Source organism: Nomascus leucogenys, chromosome 7b, assembly GCF_006542625.1.
Source record: "Nomascus leucogenys isolate Asia chromosome 7b, Asia_NLE_v1, whole genome shotgun sequence".
Classification (NCBI taxonomy): Eukaryota; Metazoa; Chordata; class Mammalia; order Primates; family Hylobatidae; genus Nomascus; species Nomascus leucogenys.
The window spans coordinates 10067081-10079335 of record NC_044387.1 but is presented as its reverse complement, the minus strand read 5'-3'; the positions used below and the strand labels follow the sequence as shown (position 1 = coordinate 10079335).

General features: G+C 44.9%; 1 protein-coding gene across 4 annotated transcripts in view; it reads right to left on the bottom strand.

Moving 5' to 3' along the window:
- The window catches only part of MRTFA (myocardin related transcription factor A), a 224561-nt gene that overhangs the window by 22936 nt on the left and 189370 nt on the right, over positions 1 to 12255 (bottom strand). For all 4 annotated transcript variants that reach the window (XM_030815486.1, XM_030815487.1, XM_030815489.1 and 1 more), the window contains one exon: positions 2632 to 2687. In XM_030815486.1, coding sequence (XP_030671346.1) covers positions 2632 to 2687 — 56 coding nt within the window. The remainder of the gene's footprint in view (positions 1 to 2631; positions 2688 to 12255) is intronic.

Below are 12255 nucleotides of genomic sequence, written 5' to 3'. Positions count from 1 at the left end.
TCACAGATGACAGTGGAAGGCTTATTCTCTAAGCCATCTGAAGCTCTGACCAGTGGCCATGACTGAGGTAGAATATAGTACTGATTAAGAAAATATATGGAGGAGCTTCTGGTTTGTTAAAGGTATGGAGGTGCTAGGAGGGTGACACACCCACCTGGAGAGAGCACAGAAGCTCCTCGTCCCTTCCCACATACCTACACATCTCTTCCACCTGGCTGTTCCTGAGTTGTATCCTTTGTAACAAATAGTAAACATATTAATAATGTCAAATGGCTGAAACCTCATTACCTAGAGGCTACTCTGGACTGGTTTAGAGAGTACAAGGTCTCCGATGGAAAACCAGAGAACTTTCAGGGCCAAATTTAAAGATACGGATTTTGCAACTGATATCATTAAAGGCATTCATGACCATTGAAACACATTTGTGCCGAAGAAAACGGAGGGGACAAAATCAGTTTGACAAGGTACAGTGGTGGATGCCTACACATCCCAGCTATTCAGGAGGTCAAAGGCAGAAGGATTGCTTAAGCGCAAGAGTTGGAATTCAGCCTGGGCAACACAGCAAGATCCCACCTCTAAATTACAAAAAAAGAAAAACAAAGCCATCAGTTGTGTAAATACAACAGCATCTCAGAGCCCCTCAAGTGTGATCCTGACATAGCTGAAGCCATGGTGGATGCTTTCCCACCACCATGTATAGTTGCCTTATGTAGCACACACAGATGTGGGTAGCTGGTTCCAACACCAGAAAAAGAAATGAAACTTCTCTTGAATACGAGCTGATATTGCTGTGTCTTACTCATCTGGAAGTATGAGATGCAAAAGTAGCAGCTTTTCAAAGCTTTAAGCTTTTAGAATTAAGTAAAGCAAAATCTGCTATAACCAATCCAATATATTCATTTTTCATATCTCAACTAAGATAATTTTTAGTACATGCATAAATATGGAAGTAGTTATTGTAATGTGGAAGTCATTTGTGAACAGATGTGCCTGGTAAGCAAATTGAACGTTGTGGTTACCATGTGTTAGGAAATAAAATCATTTTGCTCAAAAAAATCTAGAATCCACAGACAAAGTTTTGACTCCCAGCTTTGCCACTTATTGGCTGGACAAGTGAGTTGACTTCTCTTAGCTGCATCTATAAAATGAGGATAATACCACCTAATTCATAAGAGTTGATATGAGGATAAAAAAGAAACAGATACAACCTCTTACATAAAGGTGCTCAATAAAACAGACTCTTCTCATCAGCTCTACTGGTCCCTGCCTATTTGAGAAGTAGTCAAGGAAATGGTGGCCAGTCTTCTGACCGAACAGGCGCACAGGCAATGCCATCCTTTCCCCCAACACTGTAGTCTCCAGTGCTCTCAGCAAACTAAACCACTGCTGCTTGTTACTCCTTTGGTTCCCAGGACCCATGACCTCATTCTTCCCACTTACTCTAAGAATTAATCATGATTTTCTAGGCGGGGCGGGGTGGGGGGGAGGAGGGGGAGGAGAATGAAAGAAAGTAAAAAAAAAAAAAAAAGTCTTGGAGGTAAATATTTCTGACACTCTAAAATAGCTGTGAGGCTGGGTGAGGCGGCTCATGCCTGTAATCTCTGCACTTTGGGAGGGCAAGGCAGGCAGATCACTTGAGGCCAAGAGTTCGAGACCAGGCTGGCCAACATGGTGAAACCCCATCTCTGCTAAAAATACAAAAATTACCCAGGCATGGTGGCGGGAGCCTGTAGTTCCAGTTAGTTGGGAGGCTGAGGCAGGAGAATCGCTTGAATCTGGTAGGCAGAGGCTGCAGTAAGCTGAGATCACACCACTGCACTCCAGCCTGGGTAACAGAGTGAGACTCTGTCTCAAAAAATAAAGTAAAATAAAATAGCCGTAGGTCTTAAGGAGATGCAGCCTATGATCTGTCTAGGGGGATTATCTTCCCATGATTTTATGTGAAAGGAAAAAGTAAAGGGAGTGTGAGGGGGAAGGAAGTTCTGGTGACTTCCCCATCTCTACCCACATTGGGCAGCAGAATATTCCTCAGGGGCCCCTGGGGAACTGAAACTGAGAGTTGGGATGGGGATGCAAGTAAGGTGCTGCAGCAGAAAACTTGGGCTTGGAGTGTGGGACAGTTTCTGCTTTCCACAAGAGTCAAGTGGATACCACCTACTCTGGGCAGATGGAGACCAAGGAGGTTTCCTGCCCCTTGGAAGGCCCGTCCTGTGAGGTGTGGGCAGTGTAACCCTGGACTTGGGAAGCTTTTCCATTGGCTAATGTTTGTGTCCCAACATCTACAAAAGGTTAAGTGGAATTAAACATAGGGAAATACCAGTGGTCTCCAAAGCACTCCAAAATTCACGGAAGGAGGATCGGGTGATCATTCCATATCCTTAAATGTACTAAAAGAGAAACCTCATTCAAATCATGTTCCATATAATCACCATGGGAGGTAAATAACAGAAGGGATGAAGTAGGAGAAGCAGAGCTTTCCATTTAAAACTGCAAGGCCAGGGCTGGTCCTAGAGTCTAGCAGGCTCTGGCCTCAGAGTTCTATGGAAAGCTCTAAATGGAAATATAACCAGCAATGCAATGAGCTCTGAAAATGCCCTTTGGGAGTTCTGAGGGGGAAAAAAGGTACCTTACCCTGGCCCGCTCCAAGCTCCTTCTCTGCTCATGAAATGCAGCTGGACTTTTCAAAGCTGTTGAGAGAAGAACCGTAAAGAATTACCTTCAAGTGAAGCATCATGTCTAGTGCTACGATATTCAGTGGAGAAGGCATCTTAAATTCATGTTACTGGCTGGGCATGGTGGCTCACGCCTGTAATCCCAACATTTTGGGAGGTCGAGGCAGATCACGAGGTCAGGAGATCGAAACCATCCTGGCTAACACGGTGAAACCCTGTCTCTACTAAAAATACAAAAAATTAGCTAGGCGTGGTGGTGGCGGGCACCTGAAGTCCCAGCTACAAGGGAGGCTGAGGCAGGAGAATAGCGTGAACCCGGGAAGCGGAGCTTGCAGTGAGCTGAGATCGCGCCACTGCACTCTAGCCTGGGCAACAGAGCGAGACTCCGTCCCAAAAAAAAAAAAAAAAAAAATCACGTTACTGTTAGTAGTACTATAAATATCAGTTGAAGTGAAGGCAATGACACCTGAGTAAGCATTTATCTTTATGGTTTAGCTACCCCATTCAAACAGTTTTGGTAGAAACCAAAATATGACTCCTAATGGGAACTGTCACTGCCTAAGCTTGGGCTGTATAAAGTGCACCCATGGAATGTAACTTTAACAAACACCCTGGCCCATGACTGGACCGTCAGCCGCAAATCCCCCATCAGCTAGGACTCCAAGAACGCCTGCTAGACCTCACATTATTCTCAGGACACCTGCACACAGGAAGGGGCACAGATGCATGCCAGATTAACCTTACTTCCTCAACCTCACGAGGAATCATAAAGTGGCCAAACTGTTTCAAAGGGACAGTTAAAACCAAAAAGATATGTCCACTCGGCGCTATTTCCTTCTTCACTGCACCTGTTATTTATAGTGCTGCTAAAATTAACTTGAATTTCATCTCTAAGGACTAAAAGAACCCCATGGCAATTGTATGTGAAGGAACACACACAACCGACAGCTGACACGAAGGGCTCAGCTCTATTCTGGGGATACCACACAAAGACCACAAGTCTCGACTTCTGCAAACAACACTCAGGTGGCAAGACCAAACCAAGAGCCTCCAGAAAAGCTGCACCATGAATGGAGGGTCTGACTCCTTTTGTCAAAAACTTGGCTGTAAGGACAAATAACAACTTAAGACACTCTGAGGATGAGAGGGAAAGGCCTGACTCACTTCAAGTAGGGAACAGAGGCAATAAGAGAGAAATTTATAAGACTGTGGTCAGTTTCACTTCTCCTGCCCTAGAATTTCCAAAGAGCTGTGAAACTGAGAGCAGAGATAACTTTTGCTAGGCTGCTGGCTGCGGTAGGAGTGCAGGGTTAAGGAGATGCTAAAAGTAGCAAGAGAGCATAGATAGGACCCTATCCTGCCTGGGCCTTTGTGCTTCTTCCTCCTTCCTCCCCACCCCCAGCGGGGGGCTGGGCCTCAGCAACAGCAGTCCCAGAAGAAAGCTTCAATTGTCCCAACAGTATTTATTTTAAAAAATTTTTTGTGAATCTTAAGATAAAAAAGAAACTAGTCTTAAAAGTACTACTGAGATCCCATCTTCTAACAGAAGGGGGAGCTCTAGATTTAACAAATTAACATCAAAGAAAAACCAGTACAGGTTACGTCCCCAACCTACCTGGGCACTATCCAGGCTTCCCCACTTCTTACATGGGCAGGTCGTGGGCATTTCAGTGGGTAAATAGACACCCCCTGCACCTGCTTCTACTGTGTAAAGCTAGCTCAACTCCAAAGGTCTTGCTCTGCAGGAACCTGGGTGTGACGGATCACACGTAACCTTGGCTCTTGGAAAGCTTAGCACATGCATGAGACAGTAAGTACAAAGAATCAAGAGAAAACGGACACTGTCCACCCCACCCCAGCTTCCTTTTCTGCCTCATTTTTCTCCGCAGCACTCATCACTGTCTTGACAGTCTTTATATAAATACTACATATCTGGCTGGGCGTGGTGGCTCATGCCTGCAATCCCAGCACTTTGGGAGGCCGAGGTGGGCAGATCATGAGGTCAGGAGTTCGAGATGAGCCTGGCCAACATAGTGAAACCCCGTCTCTACTAAAAATACAAAAATTTTTGTATAGGAATGGTAGAGGGCGCCTGTAATCCCAGCTCTCAGGAGACTGAGGCAGGAGAATCGCTTGAACTCAGGAGGCGGAGGTTGCAGTGAGCCGAGATAGTGCCACTGCACTCCAGCCTGGGAGACAGGGCAAGACTCCGTCTCAAAAAAAAAAAAAAAGGAGGGCAGAATACTACATATTTTTCTTGTTTACTTTCAGTCTCCCACGTTTACATTTACAACATGTCCCTATCAGAGCACAGCAAGGGTTTTGTCTATTTTTTTAGTTACTCACAGTATTCCCCAAGTGCCTAGAATACCAGGCACACAGTATACCCTCAATAATTATTCACTCAATGAATTAGTGAGTATTCTGTAAGAAACGGACACAAGGTGACTAGTGACAGGAGGATGGGAGGATTCTGCAGCAGAGCTCTAAACTTTCATCTGAACAGCCAGAATTCTGGTTCTGAACTGGGGTCGAAACCTCACAGTTCTGGATAGACAGTCAAGGGATCTGTGTTCTAGTACTGAGTGCTACCAATTACTGCTGGGTGACATGGGCTGTGAGACTGCTTTCTGGGTCTAATTTTCTTCCAGTGTGAGAATCTGCCCACCTCTCAGAACCCTTGTAAGGAAGAAACGCCAGTGAGAGTGCCCTGAACCAAATGGTATATGTGTCGATATATTCAGGTGTTGCTGTCACCAAATGCTGTAATTTGGTTGAATCACTGGCTTGATTCACTCACAGGCCAGCTAGTTTCTGTACCACAGCCAGAGATTCTCTGTCTAAAACCCTGGCTGACTTGCTGCCTCAACAACCCACACTGGCTATCCCCAAAGGGTAAGGCACAAACCCAACTTCTAGAAGAACAATTCACCAGAACATCTTGAGGACATCATCTTCATGTACAAAGGGTGGTGCACCACTAGTGGAGCACAGGTGATAGGTGAAATGGCTATAGCATACACAGTCCCCCTCATCTGCAGTTTCGCTTTCCATGATTTCAGTTATTCTAGACCAACCAAGGTCCAAAAATGTTACCGTATTTGAGTGGGCCCATATTCACATAACTTTTATTACAGTGTATTGTTAAAATTGCTCTAATTTCTATGTCGGGTTTACACATTGAATTTTGCCATAGGTCACATGTAAAGGAAAAAAAACACAGTATATATAGGATTCGGTACCATTTGCAGTTTCAGGTATCCACTGGGGGGTCTTGGCACGTGTTCCTCAGGAATAAGGGAGGACTACTCTATATGAATTCCTATTTGGTCCTATTAAGGACATTTTCATGTAATGGCAAGAAAGGGATTAATATCTATTGGAAGCTTGTATGGAAAGCACTGTTCTAGATATTTTAAACCTGTTAGCTAATTTATCCTAATCATTCTACATGGTAGGTAATATCCCATTTTATAGATAAGGACAGGGCCAAAAAGGAAAGGCAAGCAAATAGCAGGGATAAGATTATAACCTAATTTTTTTAAGGGTCCTCAATTGGAAGATATAACCTAATTCTGTATCACCCTCAACCTAGAGTTCTTTCCACTCCTCTGTGTTGATTTCTTAACTTCTTCAAAAGTTAGAGAAAAGAGGCCAGGCATGGTGGCTCAAGCCTGTAATCCCAGCACTTTGGGAGGCTGAGGCAGGTGTATCACCTGAGGTCAGGAGTTCAAGACCAGCCTGGCCAACATGGCAAAACCACGTCTCTACTAAAAATACAGAAAAATTAGCCAGGCATGGTGGCAGGCACCTGTACTCCCAGCTACTTGGGAGGCTGAGGCAGGAGAATTACTTGAACCCAAGAGGCAGAAGTTGCAGTGAGCCAAGATTGCTCCATGGCACTCCAACCTGGGTGACAGAGCAAGACTCTGTCTCAAAAAAAAAAAAAAAAAAAAAAGAAGAAGAAAAGAAACTGTTGGGTAGGGGGACAAGGTAGCTTCAATGTTCAATGACACACACTGTTTAGATGCATATCTGAGTCCAGGCAACATAAAAGAGTCAGCTTGGCCACAGCACTGGGTAAAGACCAAGGCAAAGAAGGCTCAGAAGAGGGGTTCAGGGACCCATCTGAGGGGCCCCAAGGCTCTCAAGCATTGAGAATCATCGTTCAAAACCTGGAGCTCACCATGTAACAGCCTTTGGCACTGATACTAGAAGACAAGTTGGAGAAGCTGAGACACGATAGCTGGTCAGAAGAACCAGAAACGAAGACCAAGAAAAGAATTCAAGATAGGGCCAGGCGCAGTGGATCACGCCTGTAATCCCAGCACTCTGGGAGGCTCAGGCAGGCAGATCAACTGAGGTCAGGAGTTCAGGACCAACCTGGCCAACATGACGAAACCCCGTCTCTACTAAAAATACAAACATTAGCTGGGTGTGGTGGCGGGCACCTGTAATGCCAGCTACTCGGGAGGCTGAGGCACAACAATCACTTGAAACTGGGAGGCGGAGGTTGCAGTGAACCAAGATTGCACCACTGCACTCCAGCCTGGGTGACAGAGTGAGACTCCGTCTCAAAAAAAAAAAAAGAATTCAAGATAATAATGACCAATCCCAAAAGACTGTTTCATTTTATTATAATAATAACAACATTATAATCTCACTGGACCCTCTTCACAGCCCATGAGGTAGGGACCGTTTTTTCATGTGTGATGAAACTGACACTGGCTGAGATGCAGTAACCTGCCAGATCACTCATTCATCGAGTGGTGGACCCCAACCCAGGTCTAGTTCTGCCTTCCCTTTCTTCCCTTGTCTAAACCTTCTGACAAGTGTGTCAGTTTCTCTCAGTCCCTGAGTAGGCCAGCTTAGTCTGTGCTCCTCTTTTCTCATTTTTAATTCTTCTCTCTGATAGCAGATTCAGCAATTTCAATAGCTACTTCTGCCAGGTGAAAGGAGGAGGGAGCACTGGCCCCTCTTCCTTCAAGTTTGTGTCAGGACTTCCTGTTGGGTGTTTCTCAGTTCATCTGGGGAGAGGCTGGAGTAGCCACAGCAAGTGCTCTTGGTGCACTGGGGTTTGAGGTGGAGAGGGCAACTCCTGTGTGTGTCCCGCCAGCTTTGTTAAAAGCCACCATTGGGAGGATAGCCTAGTGAAGGGATGTAAGAGTGATACAGGTAAGCCCTGGGCTTTCTTGATTGTAGGAGCAAATGACAATGGGGAGTCAGAATCACCTCAAGTTCCATGCCAAAGAGGTAAGACACGAGGAAGCAGAAAATAGGTTTCCAAGTTTAGGCCTCTGACAATTGAAGAAAAAAAGGACTTAAAGTTACCCCATAAATGTGCATCCAACTACGAGGGCTGCATTCATCTCAGACTCCATCTCCCCTCTCCCTGCTACCTTAATAGCTTTGCCAGGAGGAGCCAGCATATTACTCGAAACTGCATTTTCCCAGACACTACAAGAAAGCAGTCTCTAGAAAGGGAAGCCCCCAAAGACCAATGCAAAGACAAGAGCCATGTGTGTTTATAAGAATATACATATTCAATATCAGAGGGCAGTTCTCGATCCTTTCCTGCTGCCCCGGGAGCTAGTTCCATTGGAGCTCTTGTGTGGCTTTGTGTGAACAAAGGGAAGTGTGCAGAATATCCTGAAAGGAAAAATAACCAAGCTCCCCAGAGAGAATGAATGAACAGAAGTGGCCAAGAGGTGTGCCATTCTTAATCACAGTTTCAGTTCTAGATGTGGACCCCGCCCTGGCTGGCTACAACTACCAATTAATATTTTGTTCCCTCTTTCCAGCACCCATTTTCTTTCTCTCCTAACTTGTTTGCTGCCTAAATTAAATGAGGTCATTTGTGAATTAAAGAAATAAAAAGTGAAAAACTGTTTCCACTTTATTTTAAAATACATACTGGCATCCAGGCCGGGCGCAGTGGCTCACGCCTGTAATCCCAGCACTTTGGGAGGCCAAGGCAGGTGGATCACCTGAGGTCAGGAGTTCGAGACCAGCCTGGACAACATGCTGAAACTCCCCCGCCCCTTACTAAACATACAAAAATTAGCTGGGCGTGTTGGTGCACGCCTATAATCCCAGCTACTCTGGAGGCTGAGGCAGAAGAATAGCTTAAACCTGGGAGGCAGAGGTTTCAGTGAGCTGAGATCGTGACACTGCACTCCAGTCTGGGTGACAGAGCAAGACTCTGTCTCAGGGAAAAAAAAAAAAAAAGAAATATACACACACACACACACACACACACACACACACACACACAGAGGCATCCAATATATAGTAAAGGGGGAGCTCAGTGCTGTGCTCGGTGTGTCAACACAGATGTGTGATGACAGCGCAGGGGCCCCAGGGCCAGATTGGTCTTGATTTAATCTGGCACTAAAGAATAAGTATGAAGACTCTTAAAAACCAATCTATCTTGGTAATTTAGGACATCAAGCCAACACTCTTCCTTCGCCAGCTCCCGATTTACTTAAACAAGTAGGTAAATGAGTCTTGTAGGATTCACAAGTAGTTCTAGAAATGCCTCTGAGCAAGGAATGACAGCAATTCATTATGAAACCTCATTTCCTCATCACTGTCATGAAGGAATATGTATTAAGTGTCTAGGTCTGAATGTTGCTTTATTAGGTGTTATTATAATAAAAAGCTCACCAACAATTCTGTAACCAGAGGAACTCAAAGGCTATGAACATAATACACTTAATAGAGGTCACTGGAGTGCCACAGTCCAAGTAGCTCTTCTTTCAGGCAAGCCTGCTGGGTTTCTTTTTCCAGTGTGGAAGCAGGGAACATATACACAGAACATCAGTGGGGGCTACATGTGTGTATGGGAATAAACCCATTTAACAAACCAGGTAGAAACTAGAAATATATCCATCCATCCATCCCGCCGTCTGCCCGCCGACCCACCCATCCATCCATGTATCCAACAAGCAGTCCTTAAGTAAGCACTATGCCGGTCACTGAGGATAAGAATATACAGATGGGGTCCCAGCCCTCGAAGAGATGATGGTCTAGTGGGGAAAACAGACAAATATAAGATGGAAGTAAAATAGCAGCGGTAATTTAAGGCGCTATAAAGGACAAAAGAGGCAAAATTTGACCTGGGGGAACAGTGTGTAAATGAATTAAATAGGAACACCAAAGGCAGACAAGGAAGAATGGGGAGATAGCTGAGGCTAAGGAAGAACTAGAACACAAACATGAAGGTATAAAAGAAGGCGGCAAGCTCAAAGAACTACAAGTAGTTTGATATGGTTGAATTCAAGTGAGGCTAATGTGGCTAGAAGAATAAGCTGGGCCCACTCCATTAAGAACTTTAATAGGCTAGGCACAGTGGCTCACACCTGTAATCCCAGCACTTTGGGAGGCCAAGGTCGGGGGTGGGGGGGGGGGGGTGAGATCAAGTGAGGTCAGGAGTTCGAAACCAGCCTGGCCAACATGGCGAAACCCCGTCTCTACTAAACAGACAAAAATTAGCCGGGTGTGGTGACACACACCTGTAATTCCAGCTCCTGAGGAGGCTGAGGCAGGAGAATTGCTTGAATCCAGGAGGCAGAGGTTGCAGTGAGCCGAGATCATGCCACTGCACTCTAGCCTGAGTGACAGAGCAAGACTGTCTCAAAAAAACAAAAACAAACAAAAAAAACCTTAATGTACTACTGCAGAGGCTTCTGCTTCAGATGGGGTAGACATTTTTCTGTATTTTTGTCACTAAGTACTAGTTAAAACTCTGAACATTCTATATAAAACAAGCAAAAGTAAATTCTGTAAGGTGGAGAGAACTGGCTAGGGACCATGGGACCCAAAAAAAGAGACATGGTGATAAGTTCCCCATCCTCTCCCTTTTTTTTTTCTGCTTCATATATCCAGGCTTAAAGCTGAAGATGCTGGCAACCCAAAAATGCCAGTGGGTATAGACAAAAAAAAAGCCCCAACAAAATATGTTCTCTGTAGCCAAAGGATTAGGAAAGGGCAGCCCAGCACGATAGAAAACTTTTAGATACTTGTTCTACTCCAAATACCACGGAAAAAAAATGGTGGTCTCATTCCCACCTCCCCATAAAGGCCAAGTTAGGAACCTAGACTTCCATCCTTGCAAGGGTGTAATGAGATGCCCCAATACCCTTGGCTGGGGTAGTGTCAGAGAGGGCCAAGTAGGAAGCTGCTTTCATTCCCACCAGCCAGTAACAAACACCCCTCCCTACCTGGCATTCATAAGGCACCTCTCCCAGTCCCTGCTGGATGATGTCAGAGGAGGGCTGGTGGAGAGCCATGACTTTCACCACTGCCCAGTGGTAACAGTATGCAACCCCACCGTGGTGTGCATACAGACTACACTGGGAGCTGGAACTCTCGCCCCTAATGAGAAGTCCCTCTCCTACCACCAACTCAAATATCAATGGCTGCCAAATGAGGAATCTTAACTTCTATTTCCACCTGGTTATAACAAGATGGTACCATCCCCACCTTCCCTATCAAACCAGATCTAAAAGGTCAGCTAAAACAAGAAAGAAAACACAGAGACTCCTAACATATTAAAAACATATGACAGCAGAATAAAGGAGACAAAGGAAAGATTCAGTGAACCAGAATACAGAATAGAAATACCCAATCTGAACAACAGAAAGAAAAGAGACTGGGGAAGGGAAATAAAAGAACAGAGCCCCAGAAGCCTGTGAGACTTTAACAAAAAATCTAACATTGTGTCACAGAAGTGCTGAAAGAGAGGAAAAAGAGGGTGGGGCTGAAACAGTTCTTACGTTAATTGCTGAAAACTTCCCAAATTTGGCAAGATACATAAGTCTACAGATTCAACAAGCCAAGTTAAACCCCAAATAAGATAAACTGGAAAAAAATTTATAGTAACATATGCCATAATTAAACTTTGGAAAACTAAAAGAAAAAATCTTTACAGCCAGAGAAAAACAATTTGAATGACAGTGTATTTCTCGTCAGAAACCATGGAGCCCAAAGGAAGTGGCACGATATTTTTCATGTGCTATTAATGATTGTATCCTGAGATCGAAGTGTAGCCACCACATTCATCAGGGGAGGGATACATGGCAAGGGAAGGATATAATCAGAACTGCATGGAGGTGGGCGGGGGAGTTGCTTCTGACTTGATGTTTTATGTTTAAAAAAAAAAAAAAAAAAAAAAAAAGAGGGCCTGGTACAGTGGCTCACACCCATAACCCCAGCACCCAGGGAGGCCAAGGCCAGTGGATCACTTGAGGCCAGGAGTTTGGCACCAGCTTGGGCAATGTGGCGACACCCACTCTACAAAAAAATTTAAAAACTAGTCAGGCATGGTGGCAATCACCTGTAGTCCCAGTTACTTGGGAGGCTGAGGTGGAAGAATCGCCTGAGCCGGGGAGGTCCAGGCTGCAGTGAGCTGTGATCACACCACTGCACTCCAGCCTGGGCAACAGAATAAGAGCCTGTCTCAAATAAAAAAAAAAATTATCAAGAATACACCTGGTGACTGCCATATATTAATTTCATTACCCCCAACAAACACACTCTCACAACTCCCTTCCCTCCCTCAATTTTGCACTTTTCAAACCTA